This window comes from Bos javanicus, chromosome 2 (genome assembly GCF_032452875.1).
Source record: "Bos javanicus breed banteng chromosome 2, ARS-OSU_banteng_1.0, whole genome shotgun sequence".
Lineage (NCBI taxonomy): Eukaryota > Metazoa > Chordata > Mammalia > Artiodactyla > Bovidae > Bos > Bos javanicus.
In genome coordinates, this window is record NC_083869.1 from 106,213,922 (window position 1) to 106,239,710 (window position 25,789).

The 25,789-nt window shown below is 52.1% G+C and overlaps 1 protein-coding gene and 1 long non-coding RNA gene across 14 annotated transcripts in view; one reads left to right on the forward strand and one right to left on the reverse strand.

Annotated features, from left to right (window-relative positions):
- TNS1 (tensin 1) overlaps positions 1 to 25,789 on the reverse strand; it is a 216,229-nt gene that overhangs the window by 182,618 nt on the left and 7,822 nt on the right. For all 12 annotated transcript variants that reach the window (XM_061384478.1, XM_061384457.1, XM_061384530.1 and 9 more), the window contains 2 exons: positions 21,289 to 21,403; positions 6,668 to 6,705 (listed from right to left, as the gene is read on the reverse strand). In XM_061384478.1, the coding sequence (XP_061240462.1) occupies positions 6,668 to 6,705; positions 21,289 to 21,403 (153 nt within the window). Of the gene's footprint in view, positions 1 to 6,667; positions 6,706 to 21,288; positions 21,404 to 25,789 lie in introns of those variants that run through there.
- Positions 2,297 to 8,138, forward strand: LOC133228771 (uncharacterized). 2 transcript variants are annotated; one of them, XR_009730359.1, is made up of 3 exons: positions 2,297 to 2,493; positions 6,693 to 6,746; positions 7,839 to 8,138. It is a non-coding gene; the product is annotated as an uncharacterized LOC133228771 (long non-coding RNA). The 2 variants fall into 2 exon arrangements; XR_009730360.1 differs by having other exon boundaries at positions 7,877 to 8,138.

Genomic DNA, 25,789 nt, shown 5'->3' on the forward strand with positions numbered 1-25,789 from the left:
CAGGAGAAGGTAAAGGAAGCAAGGTGAGAAGGGACTGCCTGGAGGCTGAGGTGTGGGTCCCAGCAATTTGCCTGCTCTGCAGCTACCTGGCTCTTTGAATTCTTATCAGACCCGGAATGGACAACCAGCATTTTGCTGGAAGGAGCCACTCTTGTCTGCTAGAACTGCTTTCAAAACAAGGGGGCAGATCAGGAGTCAAAAGAGGCTTTCTCAAACACTGTATCCAGATTAGGGGAACCTGGGTGTGGGCTGCACAGGAACTCTGTGTTATCTTTGCAACTTTTCTGTAAACCAACCAGCCTGGTGGGAAGGGGAGGGTGGGACAAATTGGGAGAGTATGTATGTGAATACATACACTACCACGTGTAAAACAGATAGCTAGTGGGAAGCTGCTGTATAGCACAAGGAGCTCAGCTGGGTGCTCTGTGATGACCTAGAAGAGTGGGGCGGATGGGAGAGAGGCTCAAGAGGGAGGGGATATACGTATACATATAGCTGTTATACAGCAGAAACTAACACAACATTGTATATCATACACTAATATTTTACAAATAAATTTTTAAAAGACAAACTATGTTTAAAATGACAAATAAAAAGAAAACCAACCGAAAATGTAAAATCTCCTTTAAAATATTAAATAAATACATAAATGAACAAATGTATATGGAGACTGTGGAACCCTATAGCAGGCAAGTGAGGAGAAAAGCAAAACAGAAGAAAATCTACTGTGTATATACACACTGTGCACGTGCTCAAATAAAAGTGGAAGACAAATCCTGGGCCATTCATTTTAAATCCTCAACTGAGAGAAACAATGGGGAAAGACGAGGACCCCTATGAGACTTAAGGGTGGGGACTAAGGGAAACTCACAATTTGCTCCCCTGGAGAAATTTATGCGGGGGAAGGCGGGGTGAGGGGCGGCAGCGCAGGGAGTCTGGGGGGTCTAGGCAGGACCAGGGAATTTGTTCGATCCCTGGTCTGGAAGCCAAGATTCCACATGCCACAGAGCAACTAACCCCAGGCTGAAACTAAGACCCCCCAACTAAGACGCTGCAAAGCCAAAAATAAATATTCTTTTTTAATGGAACTAGCTTTTTTAAAAAAGAGATTTGGAGGGGCAACTAGAGAGTGGGGCTTCCAGGAACCACGATGAAATGCCAGTGCCTGAATCAGCCCCTTCTCTCTATTTGTCTCCGTTTCTCTGGCTCGCTCTCAACTCACTTCCCTTCTCACCTGCTTCCCACCCATTTTTCCCAGGGCAGTACCAGAAAGCTACTGACATCAAGGTGCCCTTAGCCAAGACCCTCCCTGAGCCTCAACAACAGATCTATAAAATGGGGCTCCCATGAGCTCTGCCCACCTCTTAGGACTGAGAGGGTGAGGGAAAATGTTTTGTGCATTACAAAGTTCAGTGTAGATACAGGTGATTAAATGTTCGTAGTAGGTGTGTTCATTATAGTTCCAAATTGGAGATAACCCAAAAGGCAATACACAATGGAATGGATAAATAAATTGTGGTTTATTCACCTACTGGAATACAACATAGCAATAAAAAAAGAATGAACCACCGCAACTCACGAGAACACAAATGAGCCTCCCGGACATAATGCTGAGTGAAATAAGCCAGACACGAAAGTAAACATACTGCATAATTCAATTTATATGAAGTTCATAAGCAGGCAAAACTAATCTCTGATGTTATAAGTAAGACTAGCAATTACCTTTGGGGGATACTGATTGGAAGGGGGCATAAGGACTGCTTCTGGGGTGCTAGAAATGTTCTAGCTCTTGATCTCGTTATAAACATGTACAAATTTATCAGTTGATGATATGTGAGTTGTATCCCAACTAGAAAATGTAAATGACTAGATTTATTATTTGGAGCATCTTTTTTTTTCTCTCTCTCTCTCTTCTATTGGCTGTACCATACAGCTTACAGGATCTTAGTTCCCAGTCAGATATCAAACCCAGGCCCATGCAGTGAAAACACCAAGTCCTAACCACTGGACCACCGGGGAATTCTTTATTTGGAGCATCTTTGTGTCAAGTGGTAGGAGAGCATTTTGAAGGGGTTTTAAAATGGTTTTTCTGCTCCTTTTTTTCTGCTTTCATCTACTCCCTCAGCCTCTCGCTACATAGGAACTTCTTGTTTCTCAACATTCCTTTATTCCACTCCTTTATTTCTTCATGGAACCTCTACTACCAAACAGGCACTATTCTACAAGTTGAGGGCGCATCATATCTCTCAACAGTTCTAAGTGTAATAAACAGCTCAGTCTACTCTGAGCTGAGCACTAGGGCCCCTCTTCCAGCATTTCCTCTCAAACAGCTCCAATTTGCAAAGAATGAGGCACAGAATATACGGGCTTTTTTCTATTTTTGCCTATGGTTCCAAGAAAGGAGAAGATGCCTACTATGTGCCAATGGGCACCTAATCCTCTATAACCCAGCTGACACAGCTGGAAGGCAGCAGAGGTAGAGTTCAAATCCAGGTAAATCTAATTCCTATGTCTTGCCCTTCCCACCACTCTTGAGACCTTCCAAAAGCCAGATCAGTTTTGCTCTCTTCCTGGAAATCTGTGGAAGTCAGCCTCCAAATGGTCTCAATGATTCTTGTCTCCAAGGCCCTTCCCACACTCAATGGGGCTAAAGTGGTAGTTGCTCAGTTGTATCCGACTCTTTGTGATCCCAAGGACTGTAGCTCACCAAGCTCTTCTGTCCATGGAATTCTCCAGGCAAGAATACTGGAGTGGTTAGCCATTCCCTTTTCTAGGGAATCTTCTCAACCCAGGGATCAAACCCCGGTCTCCTGCATTGCAATTGGATTCTTTATCGTCTGAGCCACCAGGGAAGTTCCTCTCAATGCGACTGACTTGCATTAACTAACAGCATATCGCAGAAACGGTGTTCGTCTTCCAAGACTCAAGGCTTCCGCCTTGTGTTCTTGATTCACCCACTCTGAGGCAGCTACTGCCATGTTGTGAGGATACTCAAGCAGTCCTACGGAGATGTCTGTGTAGCAAAAAACTGATACCTCCTGGCAAAAGCCAGCCCCAACTTGTTAGCCACAAGAGTAAACCATCCTGGAACAGATCCAGTCCATCAGGCCTTCAGACAACTATAGCGCCAGCTGACATCTGGACTGCCACCCCAGGAGAGACCCCAGGCTAGAAGCAAATCCCACCAAGCCACCCCCAAGTTTCTGACTCATAGAAACTGTGTGTGGGCTGCTTTAAGCTACTAAATTTGAGGGTAACTTGTTACATTGTATTGTGACTATAAATAACAGGGCACCTCTCAGAGTCCTGGGTTCATGCTGCAGGAACAGCCTGAGCGAAAGAATGTTTAGGCATCCAGAGCCAGCCACTTACTAGAGGGGTGGCCAGACTGAGCTGAATTTGAGAGGACAGAGGAGGATCAACGTCAGCAAGAATTCCCCAGTGCGTGGGAAAGGAACTGTGAAACAAGAGACCAAACAAAGCAGACATCCCGGCACCCTCTTCACTGGAAGTTTCTCATACACTTCATCTGTCTCAGTAAATGGAACCACGTGTACCCGGTGACTCCGGCCAAAAACCTGGGAGTCATCCCATTCTATCTCTCACAGCCAACACCCCCTCTACTAGCCAGGCTCTGGGCTCTGGCCCACCATGCACCCCAGGTCTGGTCCCTTCTCACCGTCTTTCCCTCAAGCACCAGGGACTATACTGCCAGCCACTCTCACGTGGGCAACGTCAGCCGCCTCGGCCCATCTCCCTGCTCCTGCCCTTTTGCCGGCTCAAGGTGAGAATGGCCTTCTCCAAGTGAAGGGCGGCTTATGTCTTTGCTGCTCAAAACCCTCCAGTTCTTTCCTCTCCAGCGCTCTCTACTCTACACAGCCCTCTTTGAAGTGTGACAAGCTCAGCTCACCTCTGGAACTTTGTACTGGCTCTTTCCGTCTCTCAAATCATCATGTAACATCATTTGGGTCTCACCTCACACAACACTCCCTTGGAGGAGTCTCCCTGGGACACTTAGCCTAATCATCCTCTAACCTCCACTCTAGCTCATTTCCTTCATAACTTGGTTGCCTATTTATCATCTGTCTCCCATGTTCGAATGTCAGTCCCATGAGGGCAAAGGCTTTCTTGGTCTTGTTCACCTATAACAATGTCTGGCACATGGAAAGAGCTCAAAAAACACTGATTTAATGAATCCTGTCTAGAGGCAGGGGGATGGATGAGATGACCTCCAAGTTGATCTGGTTATAAAAGCTGGAGTACAGAGCTCTGCTGTGTGTTCTGGGGCTCACATCACCCTTTCCCAGCAAAAGGAAACAGCAGGGTGGTAGTAAGAACTGTGGTTTTAGGGGAGAGGCTTGCCAGCTGGGTGGAGCTCACAGCACCAGTGGGTCCCATTTCCTACAGAGGAAAATCCTACAAAAGGCCCATCTGTCCGGCCGGCTGGCTGCTGCCCTGGCAGTCCACCTCTCCCCTCCATGTTGGCCTCTTTGGCTGGGCAGAGCAGGGCTGCTGCAGCCTGGTATATTCTGACTCCCAGCATATATGAGAAGTACCAAGCAGGCTGCACACCACCCCCAGAAGTCATCTTTGTCATCCCTCTGCCTCCACACAGGAGGCAGCTGTACAACAAGAAGCCATCTTCTATCATACTTCTCAGCCTCTCCAGAACACTCCCCCCCGACCCCCCAGCCACCACCATTAGCCTGCTCAGACCCTTCACTGTGCATTCATCCCCTTCTCCTCTCTGACTACATCCACAACTGCAAGAGATGGATGGCAAAGAGGGAGGGGCAGCTAGGGACCAAGGAATGTCTGCCCATAGGCAAGGAGGGGAAGTTTAGAAGGAAGTACAAGGGCCCGGAGACAGAGGTGGGTGAGGGTTTATACTGGGAGACCTTGGGAAAGTCATTCAACCTTTGGGTGCCTCGGTTTCCTTATTTGTAAAACCATAGGATCTTTCAGCCTGTTTTATCCTCTGATAGAATTAAAAGAACAGTATCGATAATGCATTGAAGTGCTTTCTAAGGCCTACAGCACTGTAAGTGTCCACTGTCATTGAGAGAAACACGTGCAGGAAGGAGGGGGCATATTGGGGAGGAGCAAGAACACCAGAAAGTTCTGGGATTCAGAGTGGGAAAACTCTGCTCTAAATGAAGAGATCAAGGAAGGAGATGGAAGGAGAAGCAAAAACTCACTCCCCACCTGGAGTGAAAAGGCTGAGGGGGTCAGAAAAGCAAAAGACAACAGAAGAGGCAGAAACCATCCAGATGGCAAGAACAAGCCAGGCCTTTGACACTTGTGCTGGGAGAGCCTGGAGTTTCCAGATGAAGAGGACAACAGCCCTCAGCAAGGCCTGAGCAAAAGTCCCTCAGGAGGAAGTGGGTCCTCTCTCAGAGAGACCTGCTGAGTCTACAAGGTCTACAAGTGTCACCTCTCTACAAGGTAACCCTTGGCCCTCAGAGCTACCAACTGATAATCATCAATTACCCGCTATGTTTTGAGCACCTGTTGTGTCTCAGGAACTGCGCTGGGCATCACACGTATTATCCCATCTCATCCTCGTCAATAGCCTTTTCTTATTCCCACATCCTTAAAAATGAAACAGAGGCTCAGAGAAGTTTACCCAGCTAATAAGAAGCAGAGCAGAAGATGCTCTGCTGGGCTTCCGCTGCTCAAAGTTCCTTTTTGAAGCATCTTTCCTCCTCCTTCCATTCCCTGAACTCCTTCCTAAAAGATCAAGGGTGAATGGCAAAGGGAGGGGTTAGAGGGCAGGGAGGATATTAACAATAATGGAGGAAGGCCCGCAGACTGGCTGCCTAGGAAAGTTAAGGCAGGGCATTTCCAGCTCCAGAAAGCTGGGCGCATCTGACAGAACAATTTCCTTCCCAAGTAATCCATCATAATCCAGCCTGGTGTCGCCCCCACCCCCATGACTCCAGAAGGCTGCCACGGGTGATCCATCACTCTTCTGCCAGGGCCTGAGAGGATACAGCCAGCCCAGGGATCAGCCAGCTCGGCCAATCAGGACGAAGCAAACCCTCTGGTCTTCCTGCCTCTGGTTTTTCTCTCCCCCAAGACCAGCCAGGCAACACTGATGAGGAAACCGAGGGCGAAAAGTGGGACACCGCCAAGAGAGTAGGATGGTCGCTCAGGAGGTTCCAGGCCCAGAGGTCGCGACCCTGAGCTCTGACCTTTTTCCACCTCACCCCTCCTCCCCCTACCTATCCCCTGCTCCCGCCCTCGCGGTCCTGTGGCTGTGACCCCCATCCCGCCAAATCCGGCCGACTAGAGCTCCACGCGCGGCCCACGGGATGATTGTAAAGCATCCCTCTGCCCCTCCATACCACCCCCTGGAGAACTAAGGGGAAATACCTTCAAAGGCCCTGCCCCCGGAGCTCGGTCTCCGCCAGCCACCCCCCAGCAGCCGCCGAGCCTGCGCATCGGGCCCCCATCCCCCGCTCGCAGCCCCCCGCCCCCAGTCCTCGCCTTCACCTTGACCCGAGTCCGCTCAGGGGCCCAGGAGCTTTGCATAAACAAAGAGAGAAGGAGGGGACGATCGGGGCACCGCCCCCGGCCCGCCGGCGCCCCCGCTCCCGTCCCGGGACCCCAAGCCCGTCCGGCCCTCCAGTCCCCCACGGGACCGGGCGGCCCGCAGCCCCCTTACCTTGGCCTGGCATTTCCGATGACAGGAGAAGCTGCAGACTGCAAGAAGGCGAGACACAGAAAGAAAGTTTAGCCGCGAGGTATGAAATGGAAACTCCGGCGAAATCTCCTCCCACCCCCGCCCGCAACCCGCGCTCGGGAGAGAAGGAGGGACGGAGGGAAGGAGGGACGGAGAGAGGAGGGGGCGGGGGGCTGCCGTGGCTCCCCGGGGCCTGCGGGGCGGGAACGCCCGGGACTGCGGACCCGCGGCCCAGGAGGCGCCGAGGCCCCCGTCGCCTAGAGCCCCTCGGGCGGGCGCGGGAAGTTGGGAGGAGCAGCGGGAGACGAGGGGACCCACTCCGTGGCTGGGTCCTGGCCACCCAGGCCCCTTGCCAGCCGAGCCAGGAATAAGAGGACCGTCTCGCCTTACACACGAGGCAGCAGGCGGCACCCCAGAACCACATCACTCTCATTCCGGCAAAGAGAGACATACAGACCCAATTCGCGGTCCAGGAGAGGGCCTGTGCACGCACACATACACATTGACACCCACAGACACCAATAACCACTTACACACGGACACTCAGCATACGTGCACACGCAGCACACACAGCCAGCCTCACACACCCACTGGCAAGCCACACACAATTTCATGGGAGACCCTCAGAGTACAGGCTGACAGACTGTGGACACAAACTCACAAAGTTTATGAGAAAACACATGTGAGTTGAAACACACACAGACACACACACACGCTCACACATACATGCACGCGCGCGCGCACACACACACACACACACACACACACACCAGGACTTGCTCTGCCCTCCCACTACCAGAAGTTGGAATCAAATTTCCTGTGGGGTTCCCTCAGCCTGGAATGTCCCAGCCCTGCCCGCCCTACCCCCAGGGCCCTCCACCCAGGATTTGGTAGTCCCCTCCCACCAGGTCCCAGAGATGGGGTGAGGGGTCTCCCGAGCTGAGCTGCTGCACGCACTTAGGCCTGCAAAGGCAGCTGGGCTGTGGAGCCAGGGGCCACCCTGACCCCAGATCCTCACAGCCCTGGTCTCAGTCAGCTGCCTTTCCTCCTGGATCCATAGTTTTGTTGTTGTTTAGTTGCTAAGTCACATCCAACTCTTTGCAACCTCAAGGACTGCAGCCCCCCAGGCTCCTCTATCTGTGGGATTTCCTAGGCGAGAATACTGGAATGGATTGCCACTTCCTTCTCCAGGGGATCTTCCCAATCCAAGGATCGAACCCAGGTCTCCTGTATTGGCAGGCGGATTCTTCACCGCTGAGTCACCAAAGAAGCCCGAATCTATAGTTACCCACCCCTTTCCAACCTCATGCCAAACAGATCCCCAGCGAAGTGAAGAGGGGAGACCGAGGCACACATGAAGGCCCAGAGCTGTCAATAAAGCCTCCATGGCTCCTCACATGAAAGCTTCTGGTTTGTCTGCGGTAGTAGGGGGTGGGGCAGAAGTTGGAGGACACTGGGCGGAGTCTGCGATGTGACCTTGGCCAGACCTTGTTCTCCCAGAACCCAGTTCTGGCCACAGCTCAGGCCTGTGACTCAGCCAGTGCTAAGCAAAGCTTTCCTGATCCCACCAGTCACACAATCCAGCTCGGGGACTTCTCCACCCCCAGCCACCCAAGTCAAGTCATGCCCACCCTTCTAGCCTTTCTGCTTCTTTCTCAGTCCCACCCTCACCACCCCAAGTGGCAACCCCCTCCAGAGGGTGTTTCCACTCTGACACCAGCAGCCTTCCCATTCCCATCCCTGAGCCTCCTTTCCTGGCCTTGGAATGTGGAATTGAGAAAGCCTCAGGCCATGTAGCCTGAGCTTTGAAGGCCCTTCCAGCCAGGCAGGCGCCCATTGGGCCAGTGCCTCTTGACCCAAGGAGCTCTCCTCCTCCTCTGCTAGTCAAATGCCAGGTCTTCAAGAATAATAATTCAATGGACATGAATTTGAGCAAACTCCGGGAGATAGTGAAGGACAGGGAAGCCTGGCGTGCTACAGTCCATGGGATCACAAAGTCAGATACGACTTAGCGTCTGAACAACAACAAGAATAAGTGCTGGGGCCCTCTGGAGGCCTCTCCAGACACTGTTCCCTCCTCCTTGAAGCCATCACCACAGAGTGTGCTTCTCCTGACCATCTTTCTTCCTACACTTGCTGGCTCCTTCAAGGAAGGGACCTCCTCTCTCTCTCCGTCTCCCTGTCTCTCCCTCTCTGTCTGTCTCTTTCTCTTAAACACGTACACACACACACATATGTGACACGGTGGTGCCTAGTACAGAGTAGAGGCTTAATAAATGTTTGCTGCATTGACCTGACTGAAGATCTCCCCTGGAATTTATGTGCATCCCCATTTAATCGGGCTTCCCTGGTGGCTCACATGGTAAAGCATCTACCTGCAATGCAGGAGACCTGGGTTCGATTCCTGGGTCGGGAAGGTCTCCTGGAGAAGGAAATGGCAATCCACTCCAATATTCATGACTGGGAAATTCCACACAGAGGAGCCTGGCAGGCTACAGTTCATGGGGTCCTGGGTCTACAGTCCAATAGTCAGATATGACTGAGCAACTAACACACACACCCATTTAATCATCCCCACCCAACACTTAGTCTTTTCCTGAGCCATAACCCTCCCTATGGAGAAGGCAATGGCACCCAACTCCAGTACTCTTGCCTGGAAAATCCCAAGGACGGAGGAGCCTGGTAGGCTGCAGTCCGTGGGGTCACTAGGAGTTGGACAAGACTGAGCGACTTCACTTTCACTTTTCACTTTCATGCATTGGAGAAGGAAATGGCAACCCACTCCAGTGTTCTTGCCTGGAGAATCCCAGGGACGGGGGAGCCTGGTGGGCTGCCGTCTCTGGGGTCGCACAGAATCGGACACGACTGAAGCGACTTAGCAGCAGCAGCAGCAGCAGCAACCCTCCCTACAGCATCTCACAGTCAATCAAAAAGGCATTCCGTAGGGCTTCCCTCCCCAGGCTTCCCAGGTGGCTCAGTGGTAAAGAATCTGCCTGCCTATGCAGGAGACACAAGAGATGTGGGTTCAATCCCTGGGTTTGGAAGATTCCCCTGGAAAAGGAAATGACAACCCACTCCAGTATTCTTGCCTGGAGAACCCCATGGACAGAGGAACCTGGAGGACTGCAGTGCCTGTTGTCGAAAAGGATCAGACATGACTGAGCAACTGAGCATGAACTCAAGGGCTACCCTGATGGGCTCAGTGGTAAAGAATTCTGCCAATGCAGGAGACACAGGTTCAATCCATGATCCGGGAAGATCACACATGCCTCAGGCATCTAAGCCCGTGTGCCACAACTACTGAGCCTGTGCTCTAGAGCCACAGCTACTGAAGCCCAAATGCCCTAGAGCCTGTACTCCACAACAAGAGAAGCCTGCGCACCACAACAAAGAATAGCCCCTGCTCGCCACAATTAGAGAAAAGCCTGTGCAGCAGTGAAGACCCAGAATAGCCAAAAATAGTAAGTTAAAAAATTTTAAAGACATCCCTAAGGGTCCACTCCAGGCCTCCAAGCCCAGTCTAGACACTGGAAGCACAGTGAGAGCCAGGACTCCATCTTCTTCCAGCATCAGACTTCATACTCCTGACGTTCACAGCGTGCATCAGGCTCTTTCCTACCTCAGGACCTTTGCACTTGCTGTCCTCACTGCCTGGAAGGCTCTTCCTCACCCCAGCTCTCCACTGTTCACCGATCCACATCCATCTTCTACTTCTAGAATCCACTGAAAGCTATCTCTTCCAAAGGGTCTTTCCATGACCACTCAAATTACAGTAGGCTCCCCGTTATTCTTTCTTAGCAGTACCCTGATAAAACTCCTCTTAGCACAGCTCACAATCTGAAGTCATCTTGGGGAATTCCTGCTTACCTGTATATAGTACACCTCCCCACACTAGACTGATGAGGGCAGGGAACATGTCTGTCTTGTTCACCCTGTATCCCCAGCAACTAGATCAATGTGTGCTACAAGCACACGGTGCCAAACAACATCTTTTAGAAAAAGTCCCACCCTCTGGGCAGACCAGCCCCCAGGACACTGACAACCTTGTCTTTGTGGGAATGGCACAAAGATGTCCTTTCTCCAGGTGGGCCCAGCCCTGTGCCTGGATGCATGGCTTGGTGAACAAGGCACAGACTAATTCCAGGACTCTCTTGGGCAGGCACCCTGGGCACTGAGCGGCCTGCATGACTATACAGGGCAGCCCTGCCTGTCACACAGTGGGCAGACACTCAGTAAATGCCCTTGAGTGGAGGGCAGATGGGGAAATCGTTGGGCAATTGCAGTACAATGTGCTGAGTGCTCCCTACGTGCTGGAATGCAAAGAGCTTGTCCTTGAAAGCTCTACAGTGGGGAGCAAAGAAATACCTCCCCAGCCTCCAGCTCAAAAGACAAAAGCTTGGCAAATGGAATTCAAGTGGCACGTTCCAGGCAGCCCCAGTGTGGTCAAGCCCCCACAGATGAATTTTTATGCCTTAAGAAGCACCTGCTCCCAAACCCAAGGAAATCCTCTTGCCCCGAGCCCCCTCCAAGGAAGGCGCCTTTACAATCTTGGTCACCTGTCTCCGGTATTCTCCCATAGGGCAGTATTCCTACTCTCCAACTTGCATCCCTCCTGCTGTAATTTGAAATATGCTGATCAGCTGGCTTCTCACTTCTCGGATCAATGATGCGTTCAAATGGGTCACAGAAAGGGAACCGCAGCAGGCAGCCTCCAAGGTGGCCCCAGTGTGAATCACCTCCCAGTAAGCACACCCTTCTGCAGTCCCCTCACACGATGAACTGGTTTATAGACCAATCGTATATTATAGAAAAGATAGTGTATAACCTCTGAAGCTAAGTTATCAGCCTTTGTCTCCTGGATTGCTCACTCTCGGGGAAGCCAGTCACTGTGTCATGAGGACACTCAGCCCAATGCGGGGGCCGTGTGGGGGAACAACTGAGTCCTCCTGCTGCCAGCCAGCACCAGGTTGACTGGCACACAACTGAACCACCTTGGAAGTGGATCTTTACTCCATCAGGCCCTCTGATGACTACAGCCCCAGCTATCTTGACAGTAACTTTATGAGACACCCAAGTCCAAACCACCCAGGTATGTGGGTGAGGCCCTACTCATGAATCCCTGACCCACAGAATCTATGTGAGAGAATAATTTTGTACTTGATGTAAACTGCTAAGACTTAGGGTGATTTGTTACACAGCTACAGCTAACTAATACAGATACCAGAGCACAGGATCCTTCAGAAAGCAAGAGGCCAAAGGCTGACGCTGAGAACGAGTACTAGAGGCCATCCTTTGGGTCCTTCCTCGCTCCCTGACTATATGTATATTCCTCTCTGTAATTCCTTCTTCCCTTTCATTACCTTACCAAGCAGTCAGTCATCCAAAGAGGCTGCTGAGTCTCAAACCTCCTTTTCTACCACTGTACCAGTTCAGACCAATTATCCTTCCCTGGGCCACATCCCCCCTCCAGCCTTGTCTCCCTTCAATTCACTGAGTCACAGGCCATTCCAAGGAACAAACTGATCATATCACACCCCTGCTTAGAACCCTCTGTCCAGCTCAACACACTTATTAAGCCTACGTCTTGCCTCCACCTCCAGCCACTGCCCATAAAGAGATCTGTCCCTGCCACACCAAACTCCACAGACTCTGAGTCAACAAGGCTTATGTCTGGAATGGTGAACTCCCATATATCCTTCAAGGCCCAGTTCAAAATGCTCACCCTGGATAATAAAGCATTCAAAGATGGTCCCTCTCTCCTCTGTGCTCCAAGAATCCTCAACCCACAACAAAGCTCTTATCACCTTGGAGGACTAAGCATTCCGTTATTATTTGTTCTCCCCCACATTCAACTGTTTTAAGACAGAAAGGGAGGTCCTTTTTAACTCTGTAGCTTTGTGTCCTGCCCCTTCCCCTAGTACTGGGTCTGGCATAGATGAGCCTCAATAAATGTGGAGTAAATTTCAAACTGGAAGGATTCTCTGCAGCCTAAACCCTTGGGACCAGGGCTGACATTCTGAAGCAATGGAAAACATGCAAGTGAGGGTAGGGAGCTTCACTCTTCAGCTCCACCCGCTGTGGGGAGAAGGCAGGTGGGGACCACAGTCAGTCTTCCTAAGTGCTTCAGGGCAAACACCACCTACGATCAAGCCTGGCAAAGGGTGAGAGCACTGAAGGAGTTGATTTATCCTCACCTACTCCCCCAGGGCTCCTGCTTTCTATCTACCCACTTTCCTACCTGGCTGCATGTAGACTGACTCTCAGCTCAGACGCAGGTCATGCACCAGCTCTGTGATCTGGGACAAGTTACTTAACCACTCTGACCCTTCATCTCCTCATTTCTAAAATGGGGGTAATAAAAGCATCGACCTCACAGAGTTGTTGTGAGAACTAAATAAGTTAATATACCTGGCCAGCCCAGAGGTTGTTCTGTATAAGGGTTAGTTGGACCAGCAGCATCTCCATCACCTTTGTACTATTAGATGGAAAAACTCTGAGTCAGGAGAACTGGGTTCTAGTCCTGACTGCTATTACAGCTGTGTGACCCAAAGCAAGTCACTCCCCTCTCTGAGTCTCAGACTTCTGCTCAGAAAATGAGGCAGCCAACTAGCAGCCTCCAGGGCAGATTGGGCCTGGGCCCTTGTCTTCATTAACTGCCTCAATGTTTAAAATACAAAGGCTTCTTCTCTCAGCTGGAGTGCCATGCAACAGAACAGCTCTCTCTGGATACTTGGTGGCCCCACCATGACCTGTCCACACTCACTTGCCTGCTTTAAAGTCCCCTGCATCTCTGACCCCTGTTCCAGGGGAACTCCAACACCCTTCTGCAGTCCCCTCACACGATGAACTGGTTTGAACAGTGAATTGAAGGGAGACAAGGCTGGAGGGGGGATGTGGCCCAGGGAAGGATAATTGGTCTAAACTGGTACAGTGGTAGAAAAGGAGGTTTGAGACTCAGCAGCCTCTTTGGATGACTGACTGCTTGGTAAGGTAATGAAAGGGAAGAAGGAACTCCAACCTCCCCCTCCTAGCACCCCTCAGATATCCTGGACACACATCTCAGGATCAACGCCACCTGAGCACACCCACAGAAGGCCAGGGACCCTGCAAGATGAGGACCTCTGGGGAGGGACCCTGTCAAACCAAAGCTCATGGAGCCCAGAAGCCCCATCTTGGCCAGTGGGTGTCAACACTGCCCCTTCACAATAGAGCCTGAGATGGAGCCAAAAGCCTTGGAGTGGGGAGGGGTCTGTAGGTCACCTGTGGGGAGGAGCACCCCAACCCCAGCCCTTGGCTGACTCCTGCCTCACTGGGCGGCCTGGACTCTGTCCTGGGGTGGCTTCCTGCCTCTTGGGAACACAGGAAGCCAACATTGTTGGGATCTAAATGGCCTTTTCCTCCTGGCCTCGGGTCGGAAAATGAGCGCAGAGCCTCGGTGTGCACCTGACCCCGGCGATAAAACGCCTGCGTGCCCGGCAGGCCTCTGCTCCTTCCCCAGCTGGCAGAAACCTGCCTCCTGCCCACCAGGCCTCACAGCTCTTCCCTGCCTTGCTTATTTCTGTGGCATGGCCTGGAGGTGTGTGATGGTTTATATTAGGTGTCAGCTTTCAGTAGATTGTGAGTGAAGCACACTGCCGGCCATAATGTGGGTGGGCCTCATCCAATCAGTTGAAGGCTTGAAAGGCAGAGACTGAGCTCCCCAAGACAGAAGGAATTCTGCCGGCTTTTAGACTTGAACGGTAACTCTCCCCTGGGTCTCCAACCTGACTGTCTGCCCTGCAGATGTTGGACTTGCCAAGCCTCTACAATCACGTGAGCCAATTCTTGACAATAAATATCTACCTACCTACCTACCTACCTTATTAGTTCTGCTTCTCTGGAGAACCCTAATGCAAGATGACTTGGGGTGGTAGGGGGAGTGCGTATGGTGTGGCTCTGAAGTTGAAGCAAGAAGAAACCTTCTAGGTCACCCCATCCAGTGGTTTTTGTTTTTGTAGCCAAACTCTTGATGCAGCTGGACTCTTACATGGAATCTCAATGATGTTGTTTAACTGCTAAGTCATGTCTGTCTCTCTTGAATCCCAAGGACTCTAGCGCACCAGGTTCCTCTGTCCATGGAATTTTCCCAGGTAAGAATACTGGAGTGGGTTGCCATTTCCTTCTCCAGGGGATCTTCCTCACCCAGGGCTTTAACCCATGTCTCCTGAATTGGCAGGTGGAATCTTTACCACTGAGCCACCAGAGAAGCCCCCTCAATGATATTGTTCAATCACTAAGTCGTATCCGACTCTTTGCAACTGCATGAACTGCAGCACGCCAGGCCTCCGTGTCCTTCACTATCTCCCAGAGTGTGCTTAAACTCATGTCCATTGAGTCAGTGATGCCATCCAACCATCTTATCCTCTGTCACCCCCTTCTCCTGCCTTCAGTTTTTCCCAGCATCAGGGTCTTTTCCAATCAGTTGGCTCTCCACATCAGGTAACCAAAGTATTGGAGCTTCAGCTTCATCATCAGTCCTTCCAATGAATATTCAGGGTTGATCTCCTTTAGGATTGACTGGTTGGATCTCCTTGCAGTCCACGGGACTCTCAAAAGTCTTCTCTGGCACCACAGTTTGAAAGCTTCAGTTCTTCGGCATTCAGCCTTCTTCATGGTCCAACTCTCACGTCCGTCCATGACTACTAGAAAAACCATAGGTTTGACTAGACAGACCTTTGTCAGCAGAGTGATGTCTGTGCTTTTGAATATGCTGTCTAGGTTTGCCATAGCTTTTCTTTCAAGGAACAAGCGTCTTTTAATTTAGTGGCTGCAGTCAATGATATTGGTTGGCATTTATTGAATGCTTGTTATGTGCCAGGATCTGTTCTGAGCACTTTACATATATTGTCTCAGGTAATTCCCACAGTAACTCAAGGAGGAAGGTTTGCTGTGTGTCTTATTTGAAAGGTTAGGTAACAGAGGCACAGAAAGATGAAGCAAGCTGTTCTCACTAGTAAAAGTTGGGATTTGAATCTAGGATGTCTGAATCAAATGCAGGACCACCACCATTCTGCTCGCTGATATATTTAACTCTTGAAACCAGGGCTGCTCCAAGTAAAGTGGGCAGAGGTTCCAGGGCCCCAGGTCCTTAAGCCTACCCTTGATTTCCCCCTTTTTCCCACCTTCTCAGGCCCTGAAGAACCTTATAGTTCCTCTGGAACTCAGTTTAGAGCCTCAGATCTAGTGCAACCCCTCGTTTGGAGAACCAGGAAAACTAGGCCCAGAGAGGTTAAGCGTCTCACTCAAGGTCACACAGCCAGGCAAGAGGAAGCCAGGACTAGAACCCAGTGTCTTCCCACTTGACCAGGCTGCTTCCAGTGACTCCAAGGAGTGACTGGGACACAGGCTGGAAGCTGGGATTCCTAGGAAAGAGGAGAAATCCTGAAACAAGGTTTCCCCAAACCCAGCTAGTGAGGGCATCTAGGTGGACTTGTCCCATTAAGGGCTGAAGCATCTTCCCCAGGTACATCCCACTCTCGGGGACACTTCAGGTGACAGCCCTCACCTTGCAAGCTGACGAAGAAGGGGAGGGCTCTTAAGTCCGGGCCCCACTCAAGGCTGGATGGCAGTCTTGGGTTCTTGAGCTGCCATTCTGGTCTCTTCCCTTGGATATCAGCCTGGCAGGAGGCTGAGGCCATTGGTCCAGGCCCTAGACTCCCTAGAGCACTGTCCCCCAGGGACCTGTGGGAAATCCTCTGTTTGGACTGAGGAACTCCTACACATTCTTCAAGATCCAGACAACATATGGATTCCCTACTGAAGACTGACGAAAATCTGCTAAGTCAGAGGCAGCCTTTCACACACACTGGGCTCTGGAATTGTCCAACAGCACGTCTGTCTTCCCAGGTTAGGAGCTGGGTTTTGGCTCCAGCATGGCATACAGCCCAGAGGGGCCCAGTTCACGACTGTCAGATGGGTGCACACCTGCACGCAGGTGGTGGAGGGTCGGCCTACATTGGGAGAGTTTTCCAGACTCTGCAGATGCCAACAAGGGAATTCTCCAGGGCCTCCCACGGTCTGGGCCTTAGTGGATATTCTTGGTCCAACCCTTTTTCTAAAGATGACAAAACTGATGCCCGACAGGGGAAGAGATTTATCTGAGCTCACCTGGCCTACGCATGGCCAGCCCCAGAAGTCAAGGATAGGCCACTGACAAAGGCCCCAGAGGCCTCTTCTCCCGCTGTCTCATCTACCTACATCTCCCCATGGGGAGACTTAGTCCTAATACCAGGGGTCACTTTCAGTTCAGTTCAGTTCAGTCACTCAGTCGTGTCCGACTATTTGCGACCCCATGAATCGCAGCACACCAGGTCTCCCTTTACAGCCACACAAAGAATCTCAGTGCTCCTCACAATCACCCCCTCAGAGAGAGGACTGGGTTTATTATTAACTCTTTGATACCTGGGAGGAAGACCGGCCACGGTCTCATGGCCACCACTTTGCCTGTATATCCATCATGTTGGCACTCACATGTCCACCCACCTCCATTCTGTCTGCCTCGTTCACCTTTGAGCCTCTCAGAATCAGAACTAGACCCCGGGTTCCCTGACTCTCTTCCCGACCTTGTCTCCCACCCCACCTCCTTCAGCCATAGTCTGTTAAACAGTGAAAGGCAGGCACGTGTGGGGAGCTATGGGGCAGGGCAGCCAGTGGGAGACAGGACCCAGAGCCCCCATCTTTCTAGGTCTGGGCTGGTGTCCTCACTGCCCCTGCCTGCAGCAAAAGTTCCCTCAACATTGCAAGCCCCATGGAGATTGTGCATGCAGGGCCTTGACACTCAACCCTGAACCCCTAACCACTAATCCAGAGAATCACTGTGTTGCAGCCTGAGACTTGAAGACAGGAAGAAGAGCTAGTTCAGTTCAGTTCAGTTGCTCAGTCATATCCAACTCTTTGCGACCCCATGGACTGCAGCACATCAGGCCTTTCTGTCCATCACCAGCTCCCGGAGTTTACTCAAACTCATTTTCATTGAGTCGGTGATGCCATCCAACCATCTCATCCTCTGTCGTCCCCTTCTCCTCCTGCCTTCAATCTTTCCCAGCATCAGGGTCTTTTCAAATGAGTTGGCCCTTCGCATCAGGTAGCCAAAGTACTGAAGTTTTAGCTTCAACATCAGTCCTTCCAATGAACATTCAGGACTGATTTCCTTTAGGATGGACTGGTTGGATCTAGGGATGCAACCCTAAATCCAACTGGTTGGATCTGGTTGCAGTCCAATGGACTCTCAAGAGTCTTCTCCAACACCACAAAAGCATCAATTCTTCATCTCTCAGCTTTCTTTATAGTCCAACTCTCACATCCATACATGACTACTTGGAAAACCATAGCCTTGACTAGACGGACCTTTGTTGGCAAAGTAATGTCTCTGCTTTTTAATATGCTGTCTAGGTTGGTCATAACTTTTCTTCCAAGGAAAGCATCTTTTTATTTCATGGCTGGAGTCACTATCTACAGTAATTTGGGAGCCCCCCAAAATAAAGTCTGCCACTGTTTCCACTGTTTCTCCATCTATTTGCCATGAGCTAGAGAGCACAACAAATCCTTTGGTTTGGCCTTGGAGAACTGACCCCTCAGCCAGTGAATGACCTGTGCAACCGTTTCTGGTGACCCTGGATGGATGGGTGGGTGGATGGATAAATGGGTGGGTGGAGGGAGGGAGAAAGGGATGGATAAGTGAGTCTCGTGCCACCATGACCTCCTGGTTCTAAACCACAGACAGTCGGTCCACTTCTGCATCTCCTGCCATTAAGCCTAGTGGCCCCAACCCTGCCCCCAAACCTGGTGACCTCACCTGTCTCACTGGGGGTGCACATGTGGCCTGAAGAGCGAGGAGTCTTCTGTCTTCCCTTGCAGGGCTGGAGGCCCCTGGGCCTTCCGTGGCCCAGTTCTGACACCTGCTGGTGCCTCTGGAGAGTGGCCCCGGCTTCTTCCTTCTCGCCACTCATTCACTCAGAGCTACCAAACCAGCCTGGCAGCCCTCTTGGCTACCCGCCCTCCAGCCTGGTTCACACTGGCAGGGCCAGGCTCCAAACCAGATGAGACCCAGGACATCTTTGCACACTGTGGGAGCCTTCCATTCACATGGGGTCAAAGCCCCTGCTCCACCCAGGCCCTCTAGCCAGGTCATCCTGGGAACCTAAGACCACAGACTATCACAGACCATGCAGCCGGAGTGCCCACGGTCATCCAGTGAGCGTGTCAGGACTTCTTCTACTCCCAGCCCTGTGCCGCCTCCTATCAGAGCAGTGTTGTGTGTCACTGGGGTGAAGGGAAGAAGCACTGGGAAAGGAAGGAGGGAACTGGGGGTGGGCCAGAGGTTAACAGGAGCAGGTTCAAGAGACAGGATGAGGTGGGGGCTATGATGCAAGCAACATGCAAGACCCCACCTTAGGCAATACCTCCTTGACTTCTCCCAGTTCAGTTCAGTTGTTCAGTCATGTCCAACTCTGCGACTCCATGGACTGCAGCACCCCAGGCTTCCCTGTCCATCACCAACTCCCAGAGCTTACTCAAACTCATGTCCATCGAGTCAGTGATGCCATCCACCCATCGCATCCTCTGTTGTCCCCTTCTCCTCCCACCTTCAATCTTTCCCAGCATCGAAAATGGGAGAAGGGGACGACAGAGGATGCGATGGTTGGATGGCATCACCGACTCAATGGACATGAGTTTGAGCAAGCTCCGGGAGCCGGTGATGGACTTCTCCCAGCTCTGACTCTTAAGCACCATCCATCCTCAGAAGATAAAGAATCCACCTGCAACGCGGGAGACCTGGGTTCAATCCCTGGGTTGGGAAGATCCCCTGGAAGAGGGCATGGCAACCCACTCCAGTATTCTTGCCTGGAGAATTCCATGGACAGAGGAGCCTGGTGGGCTATAGTCCATGGGGTTGCAAAGAGTCGGACAGCACCAAGCGACTAAACACATCCCAGCCAGACCACTTCGGAGGAGGGTGCCACCATGCGGCTAATTTGGGTATTACATATGTTCCTTCCTGCTGGCCCCCAGAGTCTGGGTGTCCCAATCCTGCAGTTAAGGATCATAAAACTCTGCCCTTGGCCTGTATCAGGCTTGCCTGGAATGCACCCCAAATGCATGCACACACTCACACACTTCCATCCATCCACTCCAACTTCAACACCAGCAGAAACTCCTCATCTAGGAAGCGCTCCTTGCCCAGAGAGCACACAGGCTGGAAACACCACTCCGACCCAGCCAGCTGCGTGTCTGGGCAAGAGACTTGACTACTTGGAACCTCAGTTTCTTCGGCTGTAGCACAGAGATGACACCATCACCTCCCACATGCCATGAGCCCTGCATGAGATCACGTGTCTGTGTGCTTCACTACTGTTTTCATCACTGTTCCCTAGGGTCTGACACCCATCTTCCCAGCCTCACTGGGACACGGGCATGGAGGGAAGGGAGGGGGAGAGCCCGGCTAGAAAGAAGGCTCCAGGAAAGAAAGAGCCTGGCGCTTTGGCATGTTTGACATACTTGGCGTACTCGGGAAGTACAAGAGGTGCAGCTGGTTTCACTGTGCACTTGGGGGGCAGGGGAGCTGGCAAGGGGTGAGTCCACCAGACTGCACGGCTGCAGGAAGGTGTCTGCGCTTTGCCTTGAGGGCGTGGGGGCTCCCGAGGCGAAACCCAGGGAACTGACGCCGAGTCCCAGGGAAGCTGGCATGGAGGTGGGCTGAGAGGGTGGGTGGGGATGCGAGAGGCAGAAGGGCTTCTGTCAGTCACCCAAGTGAGAGAAGTCACCTAAGATGAGAAGCTCAGGGACTCAAGCTGTATGGGAGCGGGGAGAGGTGCTGGCAATTGATGGGAGACGACAGAGGGAGGCAGCCGGTGGCAAGTATGTGGGTGATGGTGTCAGTCGCCGAGACTGGGCACAGGGGCCTCCTGCTGATTTCACCATGTGATCTGAGACAAGACACGGACTCCTCTGGTGGCAGTGACAGCCGAGCCCAGGCGGTTCCAGGAACATGTGAAAACAATGACTGCAAAAGCCTGCCAGCCAGCAGGCCCTCTGCCGAGGCCAGCCGGGGGCCTCTTAGACTCTCCCCTCAGTTGCCACAAGGGAAGGACTGTGGCTTGGCATCTTTGCAGTACTCCCAGTGCCAAGGCACACGCCCCCAGACACCTTCCACATGCCCTGAACACACCAGCCACACACCAACCACATGACATCCACAGGCCAACCACACCCCTTCACACACCCTCCACGCTCCAGCCGCACACCAGCCACACACCACCCACCTGCCACCACGTACTATCCAAACGCCTTCCCCATGCCATTCACATGCCATCTGTAGGCCACCCACATACCTTCTTCATGTCATCCACACACAAACTACATGCTATTTCCATGCCATCCATCACCTGCCATGTGCCATTCACACACACCTACATGCTCGCCATCTGTGTGCTCAGCCTCTCCTCCCAAATGAGGACCAGGCACCCACTTGGAACCCCAAGGACATCCCAGCCCTGCCAGGGCCCCAAGCCTCTCATTTCCACAAAGACACGCTCCCCTCCCCCACGGCCCCGCCAGCCACTCACCTTTGCAGGTGCAGCCCTCTCGGGTGATGACCTGTCGGCAGATCCCACAGGGCTTCACCTTCTTGAAGGTCTTCACCTTGAAGTGGTGAGTCTTGGGGGCCTCCAGGTCCTCTGGCTGTGGGAGGAGAGGCACAGAGGTCAGGCTGGGCTCCTGGGGAAAGAGCCGGGAGACCGAGGGAGAAGCAGGCCAGCACTGGGGGAAGGAGAGATGAGAGCCCCTTCAGCCGTGAAGGGCCTGAGCCCATTTCTGGAAGGAGGTGCCCATGGAAAGAGAAAGCTATGGGTGTGACCCAGACTCCCAGACGGCAATGGGGCTCAGACAACCAAAAACCCCAGCATCCAGGCACCACAGGCTCCTCCATGGTTTCTTAACCACTCTTTCTGTATTAGCAAAGTGCACTGATTTTAAGCGTGCTGCTCAATACAATCTGACACATGTATGCCCCCTGGGTTCACACCCCTGGAGGCTCCCTGGTGACCTCAGTCACTATCACCCCAAGGTAAGCTCTATTGGCTTCTGTCACCAAAGACCCATTCTACCAGGTTTTTAAACCTCATATGATAGAATAGCACCGTATATACTCCTCTGTCTGCTTCCTTGACTCCGCAAGAACCTGTGAGATTCACCCCTGTGGTCACACAGAACAGCAGTGCCCTCCTTCTCACCGCTGCATAGTACTCCCCGTGCGCATGCAGCTAACTTCATCCACCGCTGCTGATGGCCCTCAACGTCTCACCCCTGTGAGTGCACTGCCCCTCAGTTCTCTCTCAAATCCTCATTATTACTCCCTGCCTCAGCCCAGAAGTCTTCTTCCATCTTTATTTCTATTTCCTCTTCTTTACATTATGAAAATATCAATAGGTTAAATACCCTGTTTTAAAAATTTTCTTTTAGCTGCATGCAGCATGTAGGATCTCAGTTCCCTGACCAAGGACTGAACCTCCACCCTGCACTGGAAGTGTGGAGTCTTAACCACTGGACCACCAGAGAAGTCCCTAAATATCCTTTTTAAAATGACACCACCACACACATGGGATGAGAGACAGGCTGGCAGTCCAAGCCTTCTCTGTGTCTGGCTTTCTGTGAGCTCTGGGCCAGCCGCCAGCCGACCACTAACAGGGGCCTCAGTTGCCTCCTCCAGACAGTGCGAGGTTGGGCTCCACACCCCCTTGTGACCACAGATGTAAACACACTCTAAGTCACAAAGTCCTCCACACTGCTTAAGACCCCCTCCCTCCTCCCACCCGCAGCCCCCAGCCCAGGCACAGGCTGTTCCAAGGACACCCCAGGAAACCACGCCCTGAGTGCAGACGCTGCTCCTCTCCCAGGCACCTCCCCCTGGCGTCTGACTGGATTTATTCCCCGGCTCAGGCAGCAGGGGCCAGCAGAGCATAGACACTGAGCTGCCCCACTGGCTCCCCAGGCACAGAGCTTTCCAAAGCCCCCGGCACACGCATGGGCACACACAGACGCGACTGCACACCCCACCGTTCCAGGGAGAAGATTCTTTTTCTCCAAGTCCCCCTCCCAGCACCCCAGTCTGAGCCTCCCAGCTCTAGGTGCTCAGGGGACGGCTGGCAGAGTCCCAGAAAGTTTTGATAGCAAATAGACATACATAAATGTGTGCAATGCCTGTAGGTTGGAATACAAACCCAGCATGTCCAGGGCTCGCAGCTGAGAGCCCTGTAGTGCTGAGTCCTGGGTAAAGGAGATGGAGCCACGAGAGACACAGAGAAAAACAGATGAAAGGAGAGGCAGAAAGCCAGCAGGGAAAGAGGCAGAAAGACAGAGAGAGGCAGAGGGAGAGAGAGACAGAAACAAAAGAGGAAAATACAAAGAGAGACAGAGACAAAGAGAAAAGCAACAGTCGGAGAAGAAAAAAAAAAGAGGATCAAGATAAAGGCAGAAACAAAGGCAGAGACAAGCAAGCACATACAGAGAATGAGAATGATTAGATGGAGACACAGAGACTATAAAGGGAACCAGAGTCTCAAAGGGGAACAGACAGACAAAAAGGACACAGGAGCCAGCTTGAAGGGGCTGCTCAGATCTGGGAAGACGTGAGCATCAATACATCATGATAGTAGTGATTCATCAAAATACATGCTGACAGTAATGGCAGTCCATACTGATATGTGAAATAAGTGAAAACACTGAAAGGCTGGTGAGGAACAGAGCATTTACGAGGCTCAGAGCACCTCCCCACATCATGCTTATAAATTACAAAGGGGAAAAAGTAACTCTGCCTGGCAGGCTGCGCTTTAATCAAGTGATCAAAGCTAACGTCACCGGTAAGGGGATGAGTGGAGATCGTGCGCTAGGGAGGGGATGGAATGAGAACAGAACATCACTTCTGCGATACTCCAGCCAAAGACACACAAGCTGAATCTAATCAAGAGGAAGCATCGGACCGACCCCAACGGAGGGACAGTCTACCAGTGAAGCGGCTTATAATCTTCCAAAGTGACAAGGTCACTAAAGTCAAGGAAAGGCTAAGGAGACTTCCAGACTGAAGGAGACTAAAGAGACCTGACAACCAAATGCCACCACTGATTCTGAACTGGATTCTTTCCACTCCCCTAAAGGACATCAGGAGGACAACTGGCCGATCTTCAGCGGAGACCAAGGATGAGAAGGTAGTCACTCATCAGTGGCAATTTTCTGACTTGGATGGCTGTGCTGGGTTAGGTAGGAAAAGTCCTTGTAGGAAAATAGGGCCGTATTCAGAGAGGGTCGGAGAAGGCAATGGCACCCCACTCCAGTACTCTTGCCTGGAGAATCCCATGGACGGAGGAGCCTGGTGGACTGCAGTCCATGGGGTCGCTAAGAGTCGGACATGACTGAGCGACTTCACTTTCACTTTCATGCTTTGGAGAAGGAAATGGCAACCCACTCCAGTGTTCTTGCCTGGAGAATCCCAGGGACGGGGAAGCCTGGTGGGCTGCCGTCTATGGGGTCACACAGAGTTGGACACGACTGAAGTGACTTAGCATAGCATAGCCTTCAGAGAGGGTACAGCAATGGGTCAGCTACTCTCAAATAGTTCAGGGGCAGCGGGGAAGGCTCTCTGCACTGTATTTGACACTTTTCTGAAGTTTTAGATTGTCTCAAAATTCAAAGAGAGACAGACTATATGTTGAGATGGTGGGGAGGCAGAAGGGAGCAGAGATAAAGCCCAGAGCCGAGACAAAGAGAGCAGAGGGTAGTGAAGCCAGCAGGTGCAGGAGCCCAGCCGTGCCCCTGTTGGCTGGACCAGGCAGCAGGACCCAGGTTCTGATATTCCAGACACTTTATTCTGGGAGCTTCAGCTGAGGTTGGGGGTGAGGGGGTGGACTGAGAGTGGGGGCTGGGCACTGCCCAGCTCTGGACTTGACCCAGTACCTCTTATCCCACACCAGGAGGAGCAGGTGAGTCCTCTCCTATTCTGAGGTCTCACCTCCCGTGTTTTCCCATCTCAGCCCCCTGCTGGTGACCTTCCAAATGATCTCTGTCACTGACCTTCCAGGGAGGGGACCCAGTCCCTTGTCAACTGCAGTAGCCAAGGCTTAGATGGGAGGAGAAACAGGGAAGGGATTTGGGGTTCAATTTAAGGCATGTTTGAAGGGGCATGCAGGAAGCCCTAAAGCCCAGTCATCTCAAGCCTACTCTGCCCCCGGAAGCCTGCCTCTCCCACCCTACTAAGTCAGCAGAACTCCCCATACCAGCTTATCTTCCAGCCTTATCTGCCTACGACCCCAAATCTAGCCCTTCCCCTAAAGCCCGGGGAAAGAGGCCCCCCCAACTAAAGCAAAGTCAGGGCAGTGGAATCTGCCCAGTAAACAGAAGAGGAGCAGGCTGGCCTTCCAGGCTGACCAGCAAACACCCAGGCTTCTCCCCTGGGTCCTGGGCTTGCTTGCTCTGCTTGGACAACTCCATAAAGTCTGGTTTACAAAATCTCCTCCCCCGTGGGCTTGGAGAACAGACATGAGGTTCAGAAAACATGCTCTCCGGCCTTGGTCACGGCATCTTTGAGCTGCCCTGGGTGATGGTCCGTCACACACCTGTCCCCTATATCCACCCCATCCTGGTTCTCTGGCTAAAGGATCTCTGGGATCTCTGGGATGGGAGTCTAGAGACCAGCTTTCTAGACTGGCAGTCTTGGGACCATCAGTGGCCTTCTCCGGGCCTCATAGTCCCCAGATGGAAGTGAGGGGTTTGGACAAGACAGCCTGGGTGTACACAGTATCCGGGAAACAATGGGCCAGTCTGAGAGGAAGGGACTGTGGGATCTAGGGGGTGGGACTTGCTGACGTTTACAGAGAGAGAGCTGTCTAATGGGGCATCACCCCTCCGTGAGGGGCTGGGCAACCCCAGTGGGAGTGAGGAGACCAGCTGGGCCATGCCCAGGAAAGTGACCCCAGGTCATAACCTTGACTCTGCCAGCATCTCTGGCTATATACACTGGGGTGTCTGGTAATCTTGTTAAGAGTCATCCACAGAGGTCTGAAGATTTCCTGGGAT